The 26,597-nt window shown below is 49.5% G+C and overlaps 3 protein-coding genes across 3 annotated transcripts in view; all 3 read left to right on the top strand.

Moving 5' to 3' along the window:
• The window catches only part of LOC149366909 (uncharacterized), a 127,094-nt gene extending 119,813 nt beyond the window's left edge, over positions 1-7,281 (top strand). The window contains exon 3 of the mRNA XM_089553232.1: positions 6,747-7,281. Coding sequence (XP_089409358.1) covers positions 6,747-7,022 — 276 coding nt within the window. The 3' untranslated portion in view covers positions 7,023-7,281. The remainder of the gene's footprint in view (positions 1-6,746) is intronic.
• A 322-nt stretch (positions 7,282-7,603) lies between these two features.
• LOC149366907 (uncharacterized) lies at positions 7,604-26,520 on the top strand. The gene is made up of 7 exons (XM_089572168.1): positions 7,604-7,930; positions 16,784-17,190; positions 18,852-19,092; positions 20,628-21,104; positions 22,979-23,206; positions 24,784-25,191; positions 26,431-26,520. Exons 1-7 carry the CDS (start codon positions 7,784-7,786, stop codon positions 26,518-26,520), a joined length of 1,998 nt encoding a protein of 665 aa, XP_089428294.1. The 5' UTR covers positions 7,604-7,783.
• On the top strand, positions 10,593-12,198 carry LOC149366908 (uncharacterized). The gene has a single exon (XM_089569817.1). It carries the CDS (start codon positions 10,801-10,803, stop codon positions 12,196-12,198), a length of 1,398 nt encoding a protein of 465 aa, XP_089425943.1. The 5' UTR covers positions 10,593-10,800.
• Positions 26,521-26,597: the final 77 nt, after the last annotated feature.

The following is a 26,597-nucleotide window of genomic DNA, read 5'->3' as shown; positions in this document are numbered from 1 at the left end:
CTTTCGGGTCAGCAGCTTAGTGCCATAACCACTGAGCCACCGCGGCGGCTGAACCTGTCTAGTCAGAGGGAGCGCAGCGTCCGTGATCTGAGTGAGCTGAGCTGAAGCCCTGTAATATCTTGTTTTCTAGGTGCCGTGAGGGGAAGATATGATGTCGACACCATTGAAGTATCATCGTATCATCTTCACTGGCTCCACAACCACGAACTCGTGTCCTCATGGGCGCATATATTGCGTCATGACTGGCAGATATTGCAGCTCGGCGTAAACTTCCGCTTCTTTTCCTCACGATGCAGTGTATTTTTCTTCTGCCGCGCTAGAATGTTAGCGCTCGTTTTTTTTTTTTGCGCTCTCAAAAGCCTCGATCGCATGCCCGCTCCGTCGCTATATTTTATGTGGTGTCGCTTTCTTCAATCGGGATTTTTTTGCTCACTGTCGGTGTGTCACTCGCCGGACGGGACCATGTCTCGCCGACACCGTTCTCTGCAAGGCGAGGCCTTGAGTTCTTTTTTTTTTTATGGTATATGGATATTTGTTTGTTGTAATATCGAACAAAAAGTAGTCTAACGCTTCAGATTCTGGCTTGACTTTTGACGCACAAGGGATAATTCCAATCATAATGCCATCATTAAATTCCTTAAGTCCCATATTTGCCTTGTAAAATAAACTGCATTAAGGTCACTTATGCTGACTCTTTCGTATGAGTAGCCGCCACGGTGGCTCAGTGGTTATGGTGCTCGGCTACTGACCCGAAAGACGCGGGTTCGATTCCGGCCGTGGTGGTAGAATTTTCATGGAACCGAAATTGTAGATGCCCGTGTACTGTGTGGGTGTCTACGTGGACACAGGCCACCACCCACCGCGGGTTCGAGCTTCGCGCGAGCCAAGGGCCCCGATCAGCCGTCACCACACACACACTGGGACACCGATGCAGTGCACTCAACCTCCGCTGGGAGGAGAGTGATTCGCCGCAAAGAAATAGGCCTCCAAGTTCACCAAGGAGACGTTTATTCACGTCGTCCTTCAGCAGTACACACACACTCAATCGTCACCCCGTCCCGGGGGCGCGCGAGGAGCAAGGCTCCGCTGCGCGCACGAAGCGACTCGAGCAATGCGCGCCGCTAGCACGCCGCTGCAGGAGAATGTCCCCGCGGCAGTGCTGTGATCCCTCTCTCGTGTCGACCGTTGGGCCGGTTGCGAGAGAGAGTGGGCAATCAACGCAAGGTACGCCTGTCGGAGGTCGCTGGACCCCGCTGGACAGGCTCGAGGCGCTGCAGGTCAGAGGACACGTGCGGGCGAGCTCGAGTAAGCACTGGTCCGAATGGCAAAGGCCGGCACGGACAAACAGTAGCGTACGCACCTTACGCTGTCTCGGAGGGATCTCTCTCTGGGCCCCGCTCGGACGGTCGCGTCGTGCGCGGCCGCCCGTAGCGGGTCCCGAATTCCCGCCAGAAGGCGCCAATGGCAAAGGCCGTTGGGGAGCCGGGGCGGAGCTGTGGCCAAATGACAGTGATTAGTCAGCTAGCCGCCTCTCCACCGCCTGAGGCGGGAGCAAGGGAAAGAGGAGAAACAACGCGGGAAGCCGGCACAGCCGCGCAAAGGCAACGGCGGAAAGCCAGGATTCCCACAACTGTACGGTATCAATGCGCAAAAAACCCCAGGTGGTCGAAATTATCCGGAGCCCGTCACTATGGCGTCCCTCATAGCCTGAGGCACTTTGGGACGTTGTAGTCTTGCGATGTTTCTAGGCCATAATTCCTCTTTAGAAATCATTGAGGCATAAACAGAAATTTGGAGTCATGGCTTTCAGGCAACCAGAAATGACTGTAGTTAAACTCTAGCCTTTCGACCATGGATTTTGTATTTCGGTCGCAGCTTTCCTGTGTGTGTTTTCGCAATGTCTTGAATCCCATAACCATGCATTAAAATTTGAAGCTTGTTGTGCGAGTGCTATTTTATTTATAGGTATGGTGTCAAAACGGCACGCAAGGTCTTATTCGGTGTAAAATGCGAAATTGACCGCTTTGGTTACTGCAGTTCACAACAGAGAAGTGAAGGAAAAAACTGTTATTTTGAGCTGTAGAGAACTCTATAGCAGGTTTGTTTTTTTTACTTTTTAATGACCATATGAATCTTGGACATTGCACAAAAGACTCCGCTCTCTCTTGTTTGTTGTTGTTGTTGCCTTGGTGGCATGGCATGTTTACCTCCGTTATGTATCATTCTCCTCGTTCTCGTCGTTGATAGGCGTTTGTTCCTGCTGATAGTACCTCATGTCAACAAAATACATGTTGAAAACTTGCACAGCCTTCCCTGCGGACAAAATCAATGCATTGCCCAAATCTGTAGCGCCCTCTACTATCGAGCTTAATGAAAAGCTTCAGTAACGCTCATCGCGAAGCCCAGCAGATCTAAGTTCAATGCTTGCACGAGGCGCAATGCATCCGGCATGTGCCTTCTTTCAAACCAGCGGTTCAGTAGACGAATTCATAAAATGGCAAATTATCTCTTGGGCCTGCATCTTGACCCGGGGTCCAGTCGTGAAGCTTTCGCTTTAAGTTTTGCTACACCTCGGATTGTTGTTGTTGCTGTTGTTGTTGTTGTTGTTGTTGTTGTTGTTGTTGTTGTTGTTATTATTTTTGTTGTTGTTGTTGTTGTTAGCCTTTTAAAAGATCGCACATACCCACACTACTTCTTCTTCTCCTCCGCACTACCATGCTGCTGCTTCTTCTTCCTTAGACCACAGAACATAGTGAGAATCATGTGGGAATGCCAGAACAGTGTTGCTGATAACAGGGATCCCGGAGGAACTATTCTGATAATATTCATTAGTATTTACGTCTGGTACCGATGCTGGAGTGAAACATTTCTGTTGTGGTCTCCTCTGACCACACTAGAGCCGAAAGGGATAAGTACAAGAGACAGCGCACAGCTACAATACTTTTCATGTCATTTGCATGAACCACCTCAGGTTCTACTGTGTCTTTTTCTTATTCACCTGTTGCCTTGGGTAACACTTTTACTACCCAGAGATATCACAATCGGGAAGTTTAGCAGGCTCTGATATCCAGTGGGACATCATTCACTCCCAGTTTCAAAATATGCTCGACGGCGAAGAAGAAGATTTCGAGCGCGTTCTGGCATATCAAAATACTCCATTCCATGTTCATGAGCGCGTTTGTATCCGCTATGCACCCTGGCCAATCCCCCACCGTGTGTATGTGCCATTAAGCCTGAGGACATCATCATCATCACGGTCCTTCACCCAGGGTCCAACGAAAAACTACCTAGTTCCGAGGAGCAACACTCAGTTCGCCACCAATAGGACATTTGAACTGCTCTTCCAAAGCCACTCTCGATAATCAACGCTGGACAACGAGGTATGCTCTTGCGATTTCAATTCCATTGTTATCCGAGTTCTCTGGCCGACCCTCAGGACCGCATTGTCTGTGCGAAAGCACGACGCTAGTAAGCACCCATCCACAGCTGCACTACCTACCCATTGTGCAAGTGTCGTAGCTTTTTTCATGCGGAGACCACATCCTTGCATGCGAAATGCGGGATGGAGGCTCAGAATAGATGAGGTTAGGAAGTTTGCTGGTATAGGATGACGGCACCAAGAGCAGGGCAAGATAATCGAATATCAATAGAAAGGCCCTTCATTCTGTCGCGTACGTAAGTGGACAAATGGAGATGAAGGTCACGCCGCTTTCCCAGCCTCTCAAGTTGCGATGAGACAGATTGCGTATTAATAGCATATGATACGAAACGTTTGGGCCGAAGACATGACCGAGATGAGCTCTGTGTGGCGGGATTCGTCGCCAGAAAGTCACGTCAACACCCGTGTACCATACAGAATAGCGCATTCCCTACTTTAGCGTCCAGTGAGTGAGCAGTGGTGTGCTTTAACATCATCGTTTCTCCACTGATATCAAACAACGGGTTTATGTAGCTTTCTCTACGTAGCTTTATCGAAACTAATTCACTCTTTCAGCCGAATTTCGATGAAGGCGAAATTCTACAGGCCCGTGTGCTGTGCGATGTCAGTGCACGTTAAAGAACCCCAGGTGGTCGAAATTTGCGGAGCCCTTCACTACGGCGTCCCTCATAGCCTGAGTTGTTTCGAGACGTTAGACCCCCCTAAACCAAACTAAACCAAACACTTTTGTTTTACCGTCGCAACATGGCTTCCGCAAGACATATTCATGAGAAACACAACAAGTATCACTCACGCAGAAGCTAAACGTCGTACTTTAGCGCTCTTCACTTGCCGACTGTATATTTTTAGATTTTTCGGAAGCCTTTGATAAGTATGGCTTAATTAACCTTCTAATGTTTAAGGTTGGTTGGTTTATGGGGTTTAACGTCCCAAAGCGACTGAGGCTATGAGAGACGCCGTAGTGGAGGGCTCCGAAAATTTCGACCACCTGGGGTTCTTTAACGTGCACTGACATCGCACAGTACACGGGCCTCGAATTTCTCCTCCAAAGAAATTCAACCGCCGCGGCCGGGATCGAACCCGCATCTTTCGGGCCAGCAGCCGAGCACCATAGCCATTGAGCCACCGCGGCGGCCTTCTAATGTTTAAGTTACGGCGACTTAAAATTGACCCTAAACTGCTTGATCACTCGACTCCTCTCTTTTTAATCGTTCGCAATTTCTTTCAGCTAATGGCTCAAACTCGCAGCCAAGTAGACTATGCAGTCCGGCGTGCCTCAAGGATCGGTGCTTAGCCCTCTTCTTCTTTAATTTGCAATAATGATATACCCTCTTGTGTTTCCTCCAACATTCAGACGATTGCAGACGGTTTTGTGACCTTCGGGAAAATAATATTTGACTATGACGTATCTTCTCTTCAAGCAGACCTTAACGCTATCTCTATTTGGTGCTAATCATGTTCAAGAGAATTAAAAACAAAAAATCTAGCCAGCTACCTTCCTACCACGTTAATAATGTCCCTCTGGATCCTTGTTTGTCTTACAAATATCTTGGTATTCGTATTAATAGCAACCTCACTTGGTCCGTACACTCTTCATACGTAATTAACAATGCTAATCGCATGCAAACCTACTATTACTGAGGCACCTTCTTCCCTGAAACTACAGCTATATAAGTCACTGGTCCGCTCAAAGCTCGCATGTATTGCAGCAGTTTTGGAAGTCTTTCAAGAAAACCTAATTTGCTGATTACAAATGGTACAAAACAATTCTGCTCATTCTATTCTTTGTAATTATAGCTTAATTGTAAGACTTTCTGCAATGAAATGTAATCTCAGCCTGCCATTTTTAGGATCTCGCCTTAAAACTTTACATTTTCACTTTCCCATCAGATATTTCATCATCCTTCTTTTCGCGACGAACCGATCTCCCCTCCTAATACATTTCATCAAGGCTAGATCCCAATGACAAAATCGGAATGCCATTATGAAAAACCAGTGCCATATCCCAGCCATTACTTCCGCGCACAGCTGTTGAGTGTGATCACCTTCCCGAATCAACCTCTACAATTGTTGATAACCAACACTCCAAGACCGCATTAGATAACATTGTATAACTACGAGCATCTATAATTTTTGTACTACCAATTCCTGTATCGTATTGCTGTACTGTACACATCTATATTTCGTACTATCAATTCATTTACACTATTCTTGCACCCTATGCACTGTATTATATTTTATCAACCAGAACACGAAGAACTGATTAGATAATAATGTATAACTAAGAGACATCTGTACTACGATATACATTGCTCCACTGTACGTTTTTTAGTAACTTTATGTGACCACTCGCCTCTGTAATGCCTCTAACCCTGAGGGCACTGTAAATAAATAAAAATGAATTCCTTCAGACTATCTTAAATTTTTCGGCCCTATGTAGTTCGAAAAGGAGGAGGCTTGCCAGGCGAAAACGTCCGTCATTTTAATCGAATGCATTGAAAATCTGCAAAGACATTATACCAGATGCAAGTTGTTTAAAAAAAAAGCGCATGCTGAAACACCCATAAGGAGATGAAATTTAAAAATTGACACGCACTTGTGCAGAAAATTTGTTCCTTTACTTTATAGATAGATCCAAAAGCACTCAAAACTCTGACGTCACAGAATAGCTGGGAGTGAACTTACGGTGTGTAGGTAAAAGATTTCGTCAGGAATACTCTGCGATTGTCCGAGGGTAGCAAAACTTTAAAACAGCTTGCCGGACTTGCCCGTCAGATATGCACTCATTAATGACTCCGCTAAAGATAGTGTAACCTCAAAACAAATTTCACTGTAGAATACCGTTCGCAGGCTCAACAACAGCAGGAATCACTGCGTGGCCACTCGGATTATTCCTTGAGTTTTATTGTTTTTTTTGTTGATAGCAGAGAACAAGTGAAATACTGCGTATGTTCATGCGGCTAGGCGAGTACGGCCACTGTTCCAAGCCGTAGCCGTTCAGAGCAGCAAGCCTGAAAGGACGCACTCTGGGAGGTTCACTTGACCAACGCAAACACAAAAGGACGCCACATTTAATTCCAGAACGTTTGTCTAAAGGATCTCAAAGTTCCTCTAATGCTTCTATATTTTTGCATCTGAAGTCCTCTTCTTTATATTTTAACCTGAGCTCCAAACTTATTCAGGTCTATATTGTTCATATCAGACCCATGTATTCGAGCCTCTATAAATCAGTGAACATGCGCATAAAACGGCAAGGTAGACCCTAAGCGCCGCGCCCCTAAAATATCTTTTTTATTATTATTTCCAGGACCCAACCAATACGAACCTCTCTCTGCGCGCTTCGTCACCTGCACCAGTTAGAGTACCCAACTTGCAAGGAATACTTGCTCCTCCCGTATATACTAAGTGCGGAGCATGGCCGAAGATAGAAAACCATCTAGGAATCCCGGAGGCTCAGGCTGCCCCTCAGACAAACACAGATTGCTCGAAGAGGAAACTCAAGACAAAATCATCGCGGGCGTCGCTCCAAAGTCGTCTTCCGCAGTTCTATCTTCTACCGTCGAGAGTGAGCCGGCGCCGATGAATCCCGACACCGGGAGGCCGGAGGACCTACTTCCACCTCCAACTGTAAACGCCCAAGCTAAACTGCCGGCCAAGGACCAGCCGGAAAACCCCAAGGATATCGAGAACACTTCTGGACTAACGTCACAGCAGAAGTCAAGCAGAAGGCAGCGCAAGCGGAGACAGTCCACTCGCAAGCTCGACCAAAGTGTCGACGCCAAAGCCGATGCAACAGAGCTCTCAAAATCTCCTCGCTCTAAACGGAGTAAATCCAAAGTCACCATTGGTACAAGCAGTTCTGAAGGCAACGCTGAGGAAAAGCCCAGCCTAGATCCACGTCTACTTCCGCAACAAGGCGAAGAGGCGGGAAAAATGCCGGAAGGGAGCACGGCTGTCCAGGAACCCTGTCTTCAGGAAATAGCTTCAGGGAAGAAAGGAAGACAGAGTGGTGGCGAGAGCCACCGCGTGGAGATCCAAGGTTTAATGGCCTCTGGATCGGCAACCGAGGCTCCTAGAGCCGAAGAAGGTGAAGGCGTGAAGGCCGCTGCTCTCAGTGAACCCGATGGAACCGCCAATGCGACAGTCATGGCAAACGCCATTTCGGAACAAGCGGCCAGAGTCGAAGAGTCGAGCAACAAGGGAAATGTGGAAACGGATGTCAAAACCGGACTCAGAGTAGCGAGGTCTGACAACGAAATAGGAGGAAGAATTGAAGAAAAAGCGGAGAAAATCGCAGGGACGAAATCGGTCTCTATAGTGAAAGTTGTATCACCACAAGCTAAAATGCTCGTTCAAACCGGAAATGTCGCACCCGCCGCTCCTAGCCCCGCTACTTGCAGCGCAAAGACGACAAGAAGCCTTCGAAGCCTTCGACGCCGCTCTAATACAGATGCGCGTTTTGCGCAGTCAATATCGGCGCTCAGAGACCTGGTAAGCAGAATCACCCTCCAAAATTTGTTCTTGATGAGTCTTTCCAAATTGCTGCGTATTTGCGGACTTCTTTAGAGGAATAGTTTGTACGCGCGATAAATTTACCCCTGAGTGGAACAAAAAAAAGCTCAAGTGCGCTGATTACCTACAGGCATATTAGAGCTAACCAGTTTGCGCATGACAGATTACGGAGATAGTGGAGTCGAGTGCCGCCACTTCAAGCGTAATTCGAGCATATACTTTTGCAGTACGTTGAGCTTAGAAAACCAGTAAGAGTTCGTGCCATCTCAACTCTTTTCTTCTAACGAAGAACCACGAACGGGTATAAGATATGCACTCAAGGTAGGGATCCGATGTTTAACGCATCCAAACTTTGTTCGCTGAAGTCTTCCAGTGTGGATAATACTGCTTATAAAAATAGCCTGATGCGAAATTGCTTTATATCAGTGCGAATTACAGCGAAAGCCCAATAGGTGAACTCATTATGAGACAGTGGCTCCTGCATCGACGTCTACTGTCCCATTCCTAATCAGCGCTATGGTAGCTTTTATTGAGCTACAGGTGGTCTTCCCGCCTAGTGATGGGTATTATTTTAGAGTAAAACTTTTAGAAGCGACGGAACTAAGAATATAGTTTTAATCGAAATGTGCACCACGGCTTTGTAATATCTGTGTCGATTGTGCAAAGCAATTCATAAAGTGTCGTTATCAAGTATTCCACTCATTTGCGCTTCGTTATCGAAAAAAGGCTCACGGGAAGAAGCATACGCACAAAATATTATAAAACGGGAAGGTGACTCCCATCAAACTTCATATGTGATCTGAATCAGTGGTGATGTTCATTGACAACAGAGAGCCCGAGTGTTACTCACCAGGGGTCCTTAATCTTTGAGCCCTGGCCCTTAATCTCACAGCAGCACCATTTTGTTATAGTTCGACTTAAGTTGTGCCAAACGCTGCATTCAATAAACATCGGTGGGGGACACGGTTGGCGTTATTAATGGCAGCTATTTACCCCCTCGCTTATGGAAATGGGTGGAGCGCGTATGGCAAGTTCTCTCAGATCATGAATGCCAGTTTACCAGAATCCGACAGGAGGAAAGTATACAGCAGCTGTATCTTACCGGTACTCACATATGAGGCAAAAGCGTAGAGGCTAACAAAGAGGGTTCTGCTTAAGTTAAGGACAACGCAGCGAGCTTTGGAAAGAAATATAATAGGTGTAACATTAAGAGATCGGAAGCGGGTAGAGTGGGTGAGGGAACAAAGGGGAGTTAACGACATCCTAGTCGAAATCAAGAGAAAGAAATGGGCTTGGGCAGGGCATGTAATTCGAAGGCAGGATAACCGCTGGTCCTTAGTGGTAACGGAGTAGATTCCAAGAGAAGGCAGGCGTAGCAGGGGGCGGCAGAAAGTTAGGTGGGCGGATGAGATTAAGAAGTTTGCGTGGATACGATGACCGCAGCTGGAACAGGACAGGGTTAATTGGAAAGTCACGGGAGAGGCATTTGCCTTGCAGTGGGCTTAGTCAGGCTTATGACGATGATGCTGATTATGGAAATATAATAATTACGGTATCAGCAGACTCTCAGATGTTTATGAAGCATGCCGCTCCACTGCCCCTGAATCATAAAGTGCAAGCATCTGAAATCTGTACTCTTTCTAGTGGATGCTGTGTGCCACAAAAAAAAAAGACAGTGCACACAGAAACAGCCTTACGGAGACAGCACCGTGACCTTGTTGTTACACGCGTCCCCTCAAGGTGCACTCATCGTACGTTTTTACAAAGTGTGTGAAACCCAAAGTCTTTCGCGAAGACACCAACGGAATCCTGCATTTCAATACGTTTTGCTGCACTTTATTCCAGCTTTTGATAATCTAGAAGGAATATGCGGAAGCATGCTCTAGCTTGTTTCCTTTGGAGGTTATATTGTTAAATTGGTTTATGTAAATTGGTTTTTGGGGAAAGGAAATGGCGCAGTATCTGTCTCAGATATCTCGGTGGACACCTGAACCACGCCGTAAGGGCAGGGAGGAAGGTAGGAGTCAAAATCTTTTTTCTGCTTTCCGCCTTACCTCTGTTGTTATTCGGAAGATAAAACTACAAAAGCAATCTGCAAGGACACCGCATGAAAGCAATGAAAGCCGTTCAGATCTCACAGCATGATTATAGCACCTCAGTGATGTCACCTTATACGGGCATGGCGAATTCTTTCCGAAATACGAAGTTTCGAACAAAGACTGTTCTTTGCTTTTTAGCCGTGGTAACGAATTTATTTGCAAGTAAACGTTATCTTAAATATGATTGTTAGGTATATATAGTTTTCGTTCGTTAGGCACAGGGTTTGCTCTTTTCCTTTGCCAAACACTACCGCCACCTGAAATTTCCTTAGCTCTGTTATTGTTAGCGGAGTTTGAGCCTGGTATTCTGAGAAATGTCGATTGCGGAATCTGCAATTTTCGTTGAAAATGTTCGTTTGCCAAGGTGTACTTTAGAGAACGTATGCGCAGGTCAGAGACCTTAACACACTTCATTTATCTCCGTGGCACCTTCGTAAATTTCACAATATTTATTGTGCGTCAGAACAATTACGTTTAGAAATTAACGTTCTGCCCTGTTTACCATCTCATACTACGTTGCATTCACCTAATAATATTGTCATGTGTGTTATTTTCCACTTAACGTCATCTTCAACGAGCGGGGAGCCGATCGCCGGTAAAGAGGAAGAGGCTCGGTGGAAAATCGCTCGTGAGCCCGGCCGCGACCGCTTGGACTGTACCTGGCGCCTGCCTGCTCTCCTGTGGTCTCCAGTGTCCCCACGACCCGCGTCGTTTGAACGACCCGTGACATTCTGGTGGAGGCGCTGTCTTATGCGACGCCATCCCCTACCTCCCGCTTCGCAGAGTCCCATTCCCAGCCCGGGCCGCCGCCCCTCCGCTGAGGAGGCCGAGATACGTGCCAGCAGGCGAATTCAAGGACTCGGCCCCGAATTCGGCCTCTTGCCGCACCTTACAACAAGGTCCGTTCCGGCAGTGCACATGGCTCGGTCTACCGTGAGCCAAGGCCAGCAGACGGATTCTTCGCCCGTGCCTGCCGTGGTTTACGTCCCTGTCGCTCCTCGTTCAGCTCTCCCGTTCCGTGGTGAAGCCTCCGAAGACATCGACGATTGGCTTCAGCACTATGAACGCGTGGCCCGCTACAACGGCTGGTCTGCGGACCATTGCCTGCAAAACTTGTACTTTTGCCTTGAGGGCACTGCCCGTCACTGGTTTGAGAACCACGAGCACACCCTTACGTCGTGGGATACTTGCAAGGCACAACTGCGACTCACTTTTGCTAACCAGCATCGCCGCCAACGCGCAGAGGACCTCCTGCAAACCAGGTTCCAGGGACCCGATGAAACCGTCACAAGCTTCGTCGAAGACGTGTTGCGCCTTAGTGCCCGAGCCGATCCCCGCGCCACGGAGGATAAGAAGGTGCGCATTCTTATGCGAGGAGTGAAGTCAGACATTTTCGGCGGTCTCATTCGGGACCCTCCCACAACCGTGGCCGGCTTTATATCCGAGGCGACTAACATCGAGCGCGCCCTGGCAGCCAGAGCAGATCATTATCGTCGGCTTGCTGGAGTTTCTACCGCTTCCAGTCTTTGCGCTGACCACCCGGGTGGCTTACCCGTCGACGCCATGAACCTACGCGAGGTCATCCGCGCAGTTGTTAGGGAGGAACTCCAGAAGTGTCTGCCACCCACCGCTTCCTCCTCTTCGTCCCCCTTCACGGAGGTCGTCCGAGAAGAAGTGCAACGTGCACTTTCTCCTCGCTGCACCGTCACCCCTCCTCCGGCACAGCCCGCCGTGACGTACGCCTCCGTCGTCCGTCGCTCGTCGCCGCCACCGCTCGACCACCCGTCCCCCCCTCTGCAGCCATTGTCACCTCCTGCGCCTATGTCATCCACTCGTCTCCCACAGCGTGGACCAAGCAAGGCCGACGCGTGGAGGACCCCCAATGACCGTCCGCTATGCTTCCACTGCGGGGAAGCCGGTCACGTCTATCGCCGCTGCCCTTATCGGGAGCTCGGTCTTCGCGGATTCCGACGAGATGCGCCCCGCCCCCGGTACGGCGAACAGCCTCGGGAAATTGAGGAATTTCTGCGCCATTCCCCGCCACCTGAGCGGCCTTCTCGTCGTGCGTTTCGCTCGCCGCCGCTTCGCCGCTTCGATTCCCCTCTGCGCGACCGTCGCGGAAGCCTTTCTCCTCATCGGGAAAACTAAGCCCGGCGACGCCTGGAGGTGGCGTTGCCGACCGAGAATCTGTAAAAGAGCCTCCACGTACGACGTCCCGCTCACCCTCACCGACCGACGATCTTTCCGCCGATCCTATAGCCGCCTCTGATCGCCCAGTGTACAATAATCTTGACGTCCTTATCGACGGCCACGCCACGACCGCCCTCGTCGACACCGGCGCCGACTACTCCGTTGTGAGTGGGGAGCTGACCCGCCGCCTTCGCAAGGTACTAACGCAGTGGGATGGCCCACAAATCCGAACCGCCGGAGGCCACCTCGTCACCCCGGTAGGCCGCTGCACTTCTCGCGTTGAGATTAACGGTCTCACGTGCCCCGTTACCTTCGTCGTCTTGCAGCGCTGCTCGAGAGATATTATTCTCGGTATGGATTTTCTGACCGAGTTCGGCGCTGTTATCGACCTCGCTGACTGCCGCCTCACCCTTCAACGACCTTGCCTTGACCCGCCGAGCTCCGAGCCGACGTTCTCCGAGGCGCGCATCTTAGCGGACCACGTGACTTTGCCGCCTGACTCGAGCGTGTTTCTGCTGGTCGAGTCCGCACCGGTTGCCTCTGGCGAAGTTCTTCTTGAGGGTAGTGTGCAGCTGCTTCTTGACAGGGGTGTTGGTGTTGCTAGAGGTGTCACGCGTCTTCACTCTGGTTGCACCCAAGTCCTCGTCACGAACTTTCGCAGCGCTCCGCAGCACCTCACCAAGGGCACAGTAATCGGCCTTATCGAGCGCCTCAGCGCCCCTGTCGACGCTGCGACCCTGTCTGCGGCTCCTTCCTGTCCGCCCTCTCCCCAACACTCGGTGCCGCCTTTAGGTGTCAGCATTGCACCGCAGCTCTCAGCTCAGGAGAGAGACGAGCTCGTCGCTCTGCTGGGTGAGTTCCACGACTGCTTTTCTACGTCACCTGGGGTTCGCCAGACGCCAATAGCCAAGCACAGAATAATTACCGACGACGCTGTCCATCCTGTTCGTCAGTCACCTTACCGAGTTTCGTTGAAAGAACGTGAAACCATACAACATCAAGTGCGCGAAATGTTGGCTGATGACATTATCCAACCATCTCACAGCCCGTGGGCTGCTCCGGTGGTGCTAGTGAAGAAAAAAGACGGCACCCTTCGCTTCTGTGTTGACTACCGGCGCCTCAACAGAGTCACGAAGAAGGACGTATATCCACTTCCACGCATCGATGACGCTCTTGATCGCCTGCGCCATGCCCGTTACTTTTCGTCCATCGACCTTAAGAGCGGGTATTGGCAAATAGAAGTGGATGAGCGCGACAGAGAGAAAACTGCTTTCGTCACTCCAGATGGACTTTATGAGTTCAAGGTGATGCCCTTCGGACTCTGTACAGCTCCAGCGACCTTCCAGCGCGTTATGGACACCGTGCTCACCGGCCTCAAATGGCAAACATGCCTTGTCTACCTTGATGACGTCGTAATTTTTTCAAGCACGTTTCATGAACATCTGGTTCGCCTAAAAGCCGTCCTTCAAGCTATCAGAAACGCCGGCCTCACCCTGAAGCCTACGAAGTGCCAGTTTGGCTTTGACGAACTGAAGTTTCTCGGTCACGTCGTCAGTCACGAGGGCGTCCGTCCTGATCCAGATAAAACAGTGGCCGTCGCTTCCTTCCCGACGCCGTCAGACAAGAACGCCGTGCGGCGATTCCTGGGCCTCTGCGCTTACTACAGACGCTTTGTTCCCAACTTTTCAGATATCGCCGCGCCGCTTACTCGCCTCACGAAAGAGTCCGTCCACTTCCAGTGGTCTGATGAAGAGCAGATTGCATTTGACCATCTGAAACGGCGCCTGCAGGCTTCCCCTGTACTAGGCCATTTTGATCAGGACGCCGCGACTGAGGTCCACACTGACGCTAGTAACACGGGTCTCGGGGCCGTCTTGATCCAGCATCAGAATGGCGCCGAGCGTGTCATCGCATACGCCAGTCGTGTTTTATCGAAGGCAGAAATCAATTACTCGACAACCGAAAAAGAATGCCTCGCAGTAATTTGGGCGATCACAAAGTTCCGACCCTATCTGTACGGACGCCCATTCCAGGTGGTCACAGACCATCACTCCCTGTGTTGGTTGACCAATCTAAGGGACCCTGCAGGCCGACTTGCGCGGTGGGCTCTCAGACTGCAAGAATTCGACGTTACGATCGTCTACAAATCTGGTCGCCGACACACTGATGCTGACTGCCTGTCCCGCGCTCCCGTCGAATCTGCGCCTACTGATACGGACGACTTTGACATCTTCCTAGGTACTCTAGGTCCTGTAGATATGGCTGCGCGGCAGCGACTCGACCCCGACCTTCGCGCCGTGATCTCACATTTGGAGGGTCAAGGAGGCGTAGTTCCACGTCCTTTTGTGCGCGTACTGCCTCATTTATGCCTCCGAGACAACATTCTTTATAAGAAGAACTTTGCCGAGAGCCCGAGGTCATGGCTTTTGGTTGTGCCCACTAATCTACGCGACGAAATTATGGAAGCGTGTCATGATGACCCCTCCTCAGGACATTTGGGGTTCAGTCGAACGCTCGCGCGAATACGGTCGAAGTATTATTGGCCACAACTTGACAAGACAGTTCGCCATTACACAAGAACCTGCCGCGAGTGTCAACGGCGCAAGACCCCACCCATGAAGCCTGCGGGACTCCTTCACCCCATCACGCCACCGCTCAGTCCGTTCCAGCAAATTGGTATGGACCTACTCGGACCTTTTCCTCAGTCGCGATCGGGGAACCGCTGGATCGCAGTTGCGACGGACTACCTTACGAGGTATGCCGAATCACGTGCTCTGCCGTCATCAACGGCTTCGGATGTGGCAAAGTTTTTCGTCGAGTCCGTTGTTCTTCGGCACGGTGCCCCAGAGGTCCTTATCACTGATCGTGGTGCCGCGTTTGTGTCCGAACTTCTTTCCCAGATACTGAGCTTAAGCCATACCGCTCACCGCAAAACTGCCGCATACCACCCGCAAACAAACGGGCTGACCGAGCGCCTTAACAAGACCTTGGCTGACATGCTCTCAATGTATGTAGACATCGAGCACCGAACCTGGGACGAAGTGTTACCTTACGTCACTTTTGCGTATAACACCGCAGTTCAAGAAACTACCGGATTTTCACCATTTCGCCTGGTGCACGGCAGGGAAGTCACTACCATGCTCGACGCTATGCTGCCCCACCAGCCTGACGTCTACACTCACGCCGATGCTCAACTCGTCGCCCAACATGCGGAAGAAGCCCGACAGCTGGCCCGCCTCCGCATCCAAGCCCGCCAGCAAGTCGATGCTCGGCAATACAACCAAGGCCATCGGGATCTTCAATTCAATCCTGGTGATCGCGTGTGGGTGTGGACTCCAATTCGACGCCGTGGCCTTAGCGAAAAGCTGCTCAAAAGATACTTTGGCCCGTACGAAGTGATTCGCCGTATAGGCGAGTTAAATTACGAAGTGTTGCCGATAGTAACGCGTGCGTCCCGCCGCCCGCCTGCCTCCGAGGTTGTTCACGTCGCACGCCTCAAACCGTACTGTGACCGCTCGGAGCACGTGGCCTAACTCTTCGCGCCTTACGCGTTTTTCAGCGCTAATTTTGCTTCTCTGCGCATCGGGACGATGCGCCTTTCGGGAGGAGAGCAATGTCATGTGTGTTATTTTCCACTTAACGTCATCTTCAACGAGCGGGGAGCCGATCGCCGGTAAAGAGGAAGAGGCTCGGTGGAAAATCGCTCGTGAGCCCGGCCGCGACCGCTTGGACTGTACCTGGCGCCTGCCTGCTCTCCTGTGGTCTCCAGTGTCCCCACGACCCGCGTCGTTTGAACGACCCGTGACAATATCTTGATATAATAATGGAAGCGCTCCGATTCAAAAAAGTCATTTCCATAACCAGGAAGCGTTTATATCGCCATTCGTTCAGAACTGTTTCTCGACTCCAGCGACAGCATTGACACAGAGAATGATTTCGGTTAAATATGTAAAGTAAGAATGACTTAAGAATAACGTTTGGCTAGTCGGTGCTTTTGATTCACTGGCTGAAACACGTGAATATCAATAAAACTCAAGGGACAACGAAAAGAAAAGATACAGACGGAACACACGCTAGAAATCACGCAATAAGTTGATCTCAAGCGTGTGTCCCGTCGCCATCTTTTCTTTTGTTGACCCTTGTGTTTTAGCGCTAGTTACCATGTTTCAGCCAGTGAGCTAAAATAAGCGTTCCAGATAGGCCAAGACCAGAAGCTACGTTACAAAGAATATAGGCATGAGGTGTCTGATAGTTACAGCTATTAAACAATGTGCTGTTGTTCTTCTGCGTTGGACCCCGCCATGGTGGCTCAGTGGATATGGCGTTCGGCTGCTGACCCAAAAGACGCGGGTTCGATCCCGGCCGCAACGGCCCAATTTCGATGAAGGCGAAATTGAAGAGGCCCATGGGCTGTACGATGCCAGTGCACGTTAAAGAACCTCAGGTGGTCGAAATTTCCGGGACCCTTCACTACGGCGTCCCTCATAGTCTGAGTTGCTTTGGGACATTAAACAATTAACCAAATCTTGTCTGTTTGCTGCAGGCGACCTCGTTGAGAACAGATTCGGCCATGCGAATGCAGGCGGCCAGCCACACATCGGTCGCGCTGCACAAGCTGAAGATCCGCGTCTTGACGGCGGTGTGCATCGCCGTCCTGGTCATGGTGGCACTGACGCTAATTTTCTGGATCGCCGTACGTCCCAGATACTCGGAGCGGGGTGTGTGCAGATCGGCCGCGTGCGTGGAACTTTCTGAAGTCTTCAAGGGCGCGCTCAACTACAGCCCCGACCCGTGCGTCGACCTGGATGCCTTCGTGTGCTCCAAGGGGCTCCGGCGCGGCGAAGGCGGATGGCCAGGTTCGCGGACTGTTATCGCGCACCTCATCAAGGATTACCAGCTGGACATAGTTCACCTGTTCCTCGATGGCAAGACCGAGTTTGCGGCGTCCAGGTGAGTGCTTTCATGGGGAGGACAGCTGTTGGCGCTCTCACTCGAACATCGCCCGCAAAATCAATGCGAAGCTGACATCCAATACAAAAACGGCCTATGGGCGCCTATGTGAAAAGCTTTGTTCATTTATGGCATTTTATGAACTTCTGTACACACATAAAGCGGTGTTTATTAGCAGCTATTGGCAAACTAAGCTATATATAGCAAACGAAATGGAAATCCGGCGAGGGCAACAGCCATCCTCGAGCGTTATGTTTTATGGGCGGGAACAAGCATACGTATCTCCGCACAAAAAAACGGAAGGGAATAGTGTCTACGAGATTCCCTTTTTTTGCGGGTTCGCGTACATTGTGCGAACTTACGAGATTCCCTTTTTTTCTGCGGACATGTGAGCATAGGCTAAACTGGGCGGTGTTTAAATATTCGCCTCAGAAATATATAAAAAAAAACATTGGCATAGGCTCAGCTTGGTTAAGCCCGGAAATTGCGAAAGCAACTTCATCCGTTTCTTCAGCCCGCATCCGCCGTGTCTACCGCCGCTCTGCGCCTACGGCACGAGCTAGAGCTCTGTTTATACAACTGGTATGTTGAAATTGTGTCGTTCCATACTATTCATAGATTCTTCACCAACTGAAGTATCTTCGGCATTAAGAGCGTCCATGAAACTTGTCTCCAAACTGGCTATCTCCATAGTTTCGCTACCGTTAACACCACTCATTAAACTTGGCCCTGCACTTGTATATGCACCCGCATCAAGCGATGTTGACCGGCGTGCTCGCCAGGCCGCTGCATACGCACGTTGTTTAGCTGGCCGTTCTTCCCGTTCTTCGTCTGTTTCTTCGGCGCTGCGCCGTCGCTTGGCTGCAGCAGATCGTTCCAGCCTCGCCTCGTACACATCATCCGACATAGCGCACTGAGAGAAGCGCAGCTGCGCCCCCCCCCCCCCCCGTTTTATCCCGCTCTAGCGAGCGCCCTCTCTCGGCAGCGGCGCAGCCGGCGTGTAATGCTGTACCTCCACCATCGATGGCGCGAGCTGGGGCCCCAGCTCTCGGTCTGTCGTGACGTCACGCGGTCACGTGGTGGAGAGGCGCAGCTGGCGTGTAAGGCTGTACCTCCGCCATCGATGGCGCGAGCTGGGGCCCTGTCTCTCGGTCTGTCGTGACGTCACATGGTCACATGACGCGCAGCTGTGTAAGGAGGCGCCACGACCATCGATGGCAGAAAAGTGCAAGCAGTATTGCTTTCGCAATAAAAAGCGCAGGTGGCCATAAATTATTTTTTTTAAATTCAATGCAACTGCCACCTGCACACCTTTGCACTGTCTGCACCTCAGCGCATTCGTCGAGAGACAGAGAGCTCATCGAAGAACTATCTCTGCACAACTAAGCCATAGAGGAAGCTCAGTGTAGACAACCTGGGTCTCCCAAGCATGCACCATCAATGGCTGTATTTGAAACAGCCACTTGCCGACGCATCGGTGTATCATTTAAGCGCTGCACCACGCCAGTAGTGGTATAAGGACTACCCGCGATCTCGGAATCTATGAAAGAGAACGACCACTTGCCTAATAACTTTGCACTCTTAAGGATTGGTTTAGCGTTGTCCAAGTTTTATTTTCTAAGCAACGCGTGTGACGTGCACTGACGTGACATGTTCCGCAGGGTCGTGAGCGACTTTTTGCGGGAGTGCACGGGCAGCGACGAAGCACAGCCCTCCGTGGACAGCTTCCGAGAGCTGTTCGAGTTGATGCCCCTGCCGTGGCCGTTTGGATCCTCGGAAGTGGCTGAGGTGCACCCGCTTGAGGCGGTTCTGACCCTGAGTCTGAAGTGGGGCATCGACACCTGGTTTCGAGCCTACATGCACACGGTCAACCGGAACGGACTGCCAGCCTTGTTCATTCAGGCAAGCAGGCCAATATGAGCGGCATTGATTTCTGAGTCATTTATCAACATTTATTGATCTTTTGGTCACGCTAGGTACAGGACGCAACCTGTTACTTCGTTTCGCTCGAAATTGTTCACTCGAAATCGTAATATTGCGGCCTAATGCCATTCTTCCATGATATTTCTTCTGTTTTCTATCGAAGTGCTACGCTAAGGTTAGAGACAGTGGTACCTTCACTTTTATTATTCCTAACATCATGAAATATGCGGTCTCCGGCCCAGATACACTGCATTTCAGAACGTAAGAAAGCTGTTTTGAGAACGCTCAGTTGCGCCTTTTTGCTGGATGATCGATTTAATATGTATCCATCAGAAAGAACTTCCTGGGCCTGTGTAAGATAGTGATTCCATTTTCATTCTGATCATTTTTTTGTTGCGGCCTTTTGTCGTAGGTGCAGGCGACGTCGCACACCCCATCCTTTGTCCTAAACCCTTGCCATAAGCGTATAGGCAAAGACGCGGAGTCATTTTGGCGAATCATAAACTGCCAAATATAAAAGATTAGATTACAATCAAAATATATTAATAAATCATACCAGGTCTGCTTAAAGAATGTTCATCTCAAGAATAATTGCCGGTACAAGTAGCATTCATCAATATCGAACGTTTTCGCATAAACGAAAGCACCTCGCCAGCTTGCAGAGACCTCTCAACATTGAGGAAAATGACTTCCCTGTGAAATCCGGACACTACGAAGTTGAAAACTTTCCCGCCGAGTGCTGCCGTCATTAGTTTTCGATGTCTTTCTTGAGGCTCACCTATCTCTATTTGCCCCGAGCTACCATTCCGGCAGCATACAAATAAGGGGCTTGAACTTGTCGCAGGACACAGCTGCCAATGAGTCTTGGGCAAATTTTACAGCCTCTTTCTCTTCTTAAGCCTTACATCTAACTGTTCATTGTTGTCGATCTGGCTCTTTAGTTAAAGCTCGTTGCAAGAAAAAAGGATGTATGCGAAGACTGTTAGTGTACCCAGAAACTTTTGACAAGCGTGTTTTTTCCACTTCAAGTCATTTATGAATGGAACTTTTTCGCATATCCTAAGACTGCACCATACCGATCAATATGTCGGCAGATCGCTCTTCGGGGCGATTATAGTTTTCTGTTATTTATGGTGTAAAACATGCCCCATTGGTTTTCAATGTCATGCCGAACTACTTTGTGGGAGCGCACGAGAAACGCTCAAAGCCACATTTTGGTACTCCTCCTGAAGGTTAGACCGCTCTTACAAATGCGTTTATAACTCTATCTAATAATATCCCACAGATTCCTCGCAATTAAAACTCAAGTCTGAGAAAGCTGGACTTGCTTGATGTTTAATCCATGGCAGGATATGTTATTCAGCTAGTTGGTGCATAGCAATTAATGTGACAGCCAAAAAACAAGCGGCAATAAAAGAAGGTATGCAGAAAGCAAGGCGGGTGTGTTCTTTCCTCTCATTTGGCTTTCTTATTGTCTGTATATTTACTGCTCCGGTCGCACGGTTTTCTCGTAGCCCACCTCGCAGGCTTCGTCCTGGTTCGACCTAGTGCTCACTCTGGAGGCGGTCCACAGCCGAGAGAAGTACCTCCGACTGTTCCACGACCGCTTCGGCGCTTCGGTTCCCGAAGGAGGAAGTATTCAGGAACTTCTGGCCACCGAAAAGAACGTCCTGCACGTCCTGAACGACATGCGATCGCCGGAGTCCTACCCGCGGACCGTAATTAGCAGCATAATCAAGATCGCCGCCGCGGTCCGTAACGCGACTGTCGACAACTGGCTGGTCCCAATCATAGACGCACCCGGCGGGGAGGCTGCGGACTCGAAGACATTGGTCTCGATGCAGGACGGGCGTGTTCTGGTGGCAGTCGACCGGCTGTTGTTTAATTACAGTGCAGATGCGTTGAGGAGGCATCTGTCATGGTGGCTAGTGCAGATCCTCATCGTGATCGGCTGGCCTCAAGAATACGCCATCATAGCGGGCAACAAAAAGGTGAGGTTATTTTGCGGTTCAAGGAGATATTGGTAAAGAAGTGATTGACTCTTTACTCTACGCGTTGAAGCTATGGCTATGATGAACTGCGGTTACAAATGACACTTTCGTAAGTTGCTACCAATACTGGAGAGCTTGTGCTGCTAAGCCTACGTCAAACACCTGGTAGCTACAGAGGATCAGAAGCATTTTAGCGGAAAATCCTGCGCTTAGTTTTCGTCCAGCTATAAGTGGTTCTGAGGCGATAGACAGGACTTCCAGCTCAGCAAAACTTCTCCGTGAGACCCAAGGGCACTAGCACCCATCCAGAATGCTGCATTGTGGCATACTGACGTACCATGACCAGCCCACTGCAATAAAGCAGTGGTAAAGAAATGATATCAAGGGACGAACGCCGCCCCACATTTGTAGGCGGAAGTGTCGCTCGCTCTCTTTTTCGTCCACTAGCTATTTTGCACAGTCCTCCGAACCTGTCATTCAAAGACATTACCAGCATGCGTGCCGCCTAAACTTTAAAGCGTTGTTTGCGCAATTGTGTACATAGTATCAACTTGCTGCGTTTTTAGTGTCCTTTTCCTAGCGATGAATTCTTTGTTTAAGGAGAATTTGTCATCACATCGCGTATAGAAGGCATTCTACTGTCGTTTGGCATGCAGTAAATGTAATTTCTTACAACCAGCTTGGCAGCACGTCCTCCGCCTATGTCATGCTGATATATTTCGCCACTACTATATAGTGATGTCATTTTTGTCTTAAATTTACAGTCTTATGTCTGCCTAATTAACCTCTGAGCGAGGCCTTAAAATCGCCCTTGACGATCACTAACGAAGAACCATGACTTCGCGTCTGCCGGGGACAAGGCAGAGTTAAACCAAGTAGACATGCGGAAGCAGGTGTTCATTCTTTAATCGGAGAGGACACCTAATCTCCGTCGTTAGGGCATGACGTGACTGCTTTAGCCAGTTAAAGCCCATATATGCAGAAATGGTCATTCTCTACATAACACTGATATCTCGCGGCGAGTCCTCATATGCCATTACCATCGCTGAGGCGCCGCGGTTAAGCGATGCGCCACTGCATGGGCAGGTGGCTGTTTCTATAGCAGCCACCGGTATTGATTGTGCTTTGATGCTCTTCCCAATCAACCACTCGTCACCAGTCATTTTTTTAACTGCCACCTGCCAGGGCACGTTGCGATGACGCCACATGGTCACATCACCTAGGTGGCGCTACGCTCTCCTCCCATTGGCAGCAGCTTGCGCGACGCTACTCCGGGCTTACCCGAGTAAGTCGAGTAATCTCGGTTTAGTGCGGAGCACAAGACAACAAGATGACAAGATCGTTGCTCGGGGTTGGTAGATTTGGAGTAGTGTTTTCGCACTAAAACAGCAGGATGCGTCCGTTGGACCCTCGGTGTATGTATTCGCTTCTGCTGCTAGAGCGAGCTGCGAAGCGGTTTCCCCACAGCTCGTGTGCTGCGTTTTACTACAGGGGCACCTTTACTTGAACGTAAAAAAAAAATAAACAGTTAGTGTTATGCGGTGGAAAGCTGACCGTTTGGCTCTCTTGATGTCCCTGTAATACTACTTGGTGTAAAACATCCGTTTTCTCTTGGAAAAGACACCGTTCCAAAAACGAGTTAAAGTGAGGCACTTTGCGGGAACATGTGCGGCCTAGCTGACTAAAGGCGCACTGTGTATGTCAGACGTCTTTGCAAACAGAATTTTTAAGAACTTTTCATTGAAGCCTCAATCATTTGAAACAGGCAAAAATACACAAAGGACTGCCACCTCAATAATGTCAATAGCTCGCCCTGTAATTGGTACGCGTTTCAGAATACAGCGCTCCTCCATTCAGATCGTCATCATACGCAGGTCGCTACAACGGAGGTGAAGGTGAACTGCTACGAGACGATGGCTGCGAGGTTCGGCCTACTGCTGGCCTCCGAGAGTTCCGTCACTTTCTTTCCGCGCGACTTCCGGTGGGAGGTTGAGGCCTTCCTGAGGGGTCTGCTGGGCGTCCTTAGAGCGGCCGCAGCGAAGGTGCCCTGGCTGAACGACCAGGCAAAAGCGACCATTGTCAAGAAGATCCTTGACCTCGATGTATGTGAACTTAATATATGTACCCGCTTCCATCTATGAGACAGAAAGGACGCTATTATAAACTTCATCATAAGCGCGACTGCTACTACAAGACACGAAACAAAAATAATAACTCAAGGCATCGTTCATCCATATGTGGCAGTGTTTGAAAATAACTAGACCATAAACTGCACATTTTGTCATGCGCTCAGCGTCTTGGCATTTTCGTAATGAAATGCATTTGATTTTATTGAAGTGTAAAGGGCAGCTTGGCTAAAGAGCACCAGGGACAAGGTTTTCGGTCTTCTTGATGCGGGTTCAAGGATTTTCTGTCCACGCATTTAATCCCAGAGAAGCTGAGCACGAGGCGATGAGAAAATTGGTACAAAATAGAAGACTGAGCGATTCTCGGCAGCTACACAGTTCGGACCCTGCTCCTACAGAAGTGCGCGGATATTAGCCCTCGATCTGCTTCATTTTACACCGATTTTTTTCCACCTTCAAGCATACGCTCATTATGTGTGCGGTTTTGTCATTCACATTAGACAAGTAACTGAGGCATCCAGATTCAACTTTCCCCCCTTGCACTTTCACCTGTTCTAGCAGACAAAAGATGGATAACAAGGGAGCGATCCCTCCTTCTTTCCTTAAACCATTTCCTTATATCTTACCTATCATATGAGTACCGGAGCGATAGCCTGCCCTTATGAGCATACCCATGGTATGCTGAGGGTGATTTTTTCGATGTCCACAGGTAATCACCGGTTTTGACATGCGCACTAGCTTTCCGCTTACCGGATGTTTAACTTATTTAAGGAGAAATTACAAAAAAAAGGCATTTGTCTCCATTTAATAAAGAGTGAGTGCGGATTTCCGCCTAAACTGCGTCTACGTCATTAAATCGCAATCATCCTTCTCTATGTTCACTATGAGGATGTTCTCTCTTTGTTCTCTAAGGAAAGTAACCTGTACTTTAAGTCGTATTTTGATATGCCTGTTTCAACGTCTAAGCTGTTCCACAGCTCAATGAATCGTGATCGAAAGCCAGCTAGGTGTGTAAGTTTCTCTTTAATCAGTCTCATACATATATGTACTATTGACGAGCAACTTCAGAAACAAACATCTTCTACCGGCTCATTGAAACGCCGTATGCGCCGATTTCTTTTGAGCCTGCACTGCTGTTTTCTGTACTACAGATACAAGACTTTATAAAACTGAGTTTTTGAGCACCTTTAAGTGAATTATCCTCACGCAAACAAGTGCAAATCTCGCATCGCTGTCCTTCAGGTCAGTTAGCATTGCTTAAGCAGAGAACCCCATTTCCTAGCACAGCATCCTCACTCTTGAAGTAATAAATCTTTGAACCAATGCATTCTTCCTAGATTTATGTCACCTTTCTTAAAAACAGGATTTTCTCGCCAATCCGTTGTCGGTTTTTGAACGTGCAGCATGTCATGAAGCAAGTTGCCAATCAAAGAATTTCTTTCAAACTGCTAGAACAGTACTTTCCTGCCCGCTCATACTCTTTTTACCATCAGAGCAAATTTAAACTAATTACTGCTTCGTAAACCAAAACCAAACCATCCTACGTTCTCAAGGTCGCCCTCTGGCCACTGGAGGTGGATGACTCCAACGAGACCCTATGGCAGCTCTATGGGGACTTCTGCGTCTCGTGCCAGAATCGCACCAGCAGCGTGAGAGTCCGACCATCGAGCAACGGGACCGCGGGCAGCACAGGCCGACTGACGCTGACAGACTACTGGTGGGACGCCCACGCCAGGTTTTGGAACCTGACTTCCGTGCAGCGGGAGGTGATGCAGCTGCAGTGGCAGGGAGACTCGCTCGAAGCTTTTCTGTACGAGCCCCTCAAAAACCAGCTGCGGATCTCCCACGCCGCTCTGCGCTCTCCGTTCTACCATTCGGACAGTGCGGAGCTGAGCGCGGCGAATTTCGGAGGACTCGGCGCCGCCTTCCTGCTCAACGCTCTGCAGATGTTTGTGCGGCCGGTGAGTGTACATGATATCGTGAGTGATTCGACGGTCGACGCACTCACAACACTTGTACCTTAGCGGTTTTCACCTTCGGGGCAGAAACGTGGAGGATAACGAAAAGGCTTAAGCTTAAGTTAAGGACAACGCAGCGAGCTATGGAGAGAAAAATGACAGCGGTAAGGTTGAGGAACAGGAAGAGGGGAGGGCGGGTGAGGAGATAAACGCGTGTTAATGACATCCTAGTGGAAATGAAGAGGAAGAAAGGGCTTGGGCAGTGCATGTAATGCGAAGGCAGGATAAGCGCTGGTCCCTAAGGGGTTAACGGAGTGGATTCCAAGAGAAGGCAGGCGTACCAGGGGGCGGCAGAAAGTTAGGTGGGCGGATGAGATCAAGAAGTTTGCGGGGACGTGGTGGCCGCAGGTGGCAAAGGACAGAGTTATTTCGAGACACATGGGAGAGGCCTTTTCCCTGCAGTGGGAGTAGTCAGACTGATGACGATGATGATGATGAAGGTCGAGGACGTTCACGGTCCTTGAAAACGTTTTGGCCTGTATGTCAGCCAGGGGCTGGCATCTGGCATGTTTCCTGCATTAATGCAAAAATTGCTTTCTTTAACGTTCCACTAAAGTTTCTTACGAGTTTTTTTATTGCAAGGAGCTTCTGAATTCACACGTGGTTGATGTAGCGGAATCCTCAAAGTTCACGCATACATTACAAAGTATATTCGGCCCTTTGTTTTTGAAAGTTATGAGCCACTCCATTGGTCAGTCTCCAAAGAAGTATTAGCACCAGGATATGCACTTCCGTTTTCTTCCACTGTAACCATTTCGAGAAATTTTCACAGCATTCCTTTGTAGCCATATAGCTACACTAGCGCGCTTGCTGATCGCAATCGCTCGAAAATGAACGCTCAGATTTGAGGCAGTTGGTGCCAGAGCATGTTGAGGAAGCAGCGCGCGCAAGACTCGGTTTAAAATTATTCCCCTAACTCCCCCTGCCGGCCACAGCGTGGCATAGTGGTTACGTTGCTCGGCAGCTGCCGCCAGAAACGCGTATTCGATCCTATGTCCGGTCCTCACATTTGGGTGGACGTCAGTGGTCATTGTACAGTGCAATGACAGTGCACTTAACGAACCCCAGGAGGTCGAAATTATCCGGAGAACTTCACTACGGTGCCTCTCATAGCCTAAATCTTCTTGGCGCCTTAAACCTCGTAAATCCTAATACCCCCTGCTTCTGCTGGATTGCCTTCAGACGATTGTACTAACAACTTTCCGGCTGCGCTTTGATCAGACTGGCCACAACCGAGAAGCAGCTACAAAAAATGCTCAGCTTATGTGGTAAACAGGCTGCCCTTCTTTATCGGCAGTTCCTGGTTAGATTATGATAGGAAGAGGTTTTATACAAAACGCAAGTATCTT

The sequence above is a fragment of the Amblyomma mixtum genome, chromosome 1, assembly GCF_055824585.1.
Source record: "Amblyomma mixtum isolate Tamu chromosome 1, ASM5582458v1, whole genome shotgun sequence".
Classification (NCBI taxonomy): Eukaryota; Metazoa; Arthropoda; class Arachnida; order Ixodida; family Ixodidae; genus Amblyomma; species Amblyomma mixtum.
This window is presented reverse-complemented; position numbering and strand designations above follow the sequence as displayed.

Coding starts and splice junctions, on each gene's coding strand:
- LOC149366907 (XM_089572168.1), top strand. CDS start 7,784: ATGCTCGTTCAAACCGGAAATGTCGCACCCGCCGCTCCTAGCCCCGCT. Junction 19,093..20,627: donor TGCCAGCCTTGTTCATTCAG/GCAAGCAGGCCA, acceptor GTTTTCTCGTAG/CCCACCTCGCAGGCTTCGTC. Junction 23,207..24,783: donor AGAAGATCCTTGACCTCGAT/GTATGTGAACTT, acceptor TACGTTCTCAAG/GTCGCCCTCTGGCCACTGGA.
- LOC149366908 (XM_089569817.1), top strand. CDS start 10,801: ATGCGACGCCATCCCCTACCTCCCGCTTCGCAGAGTCCCATTCCCAGC.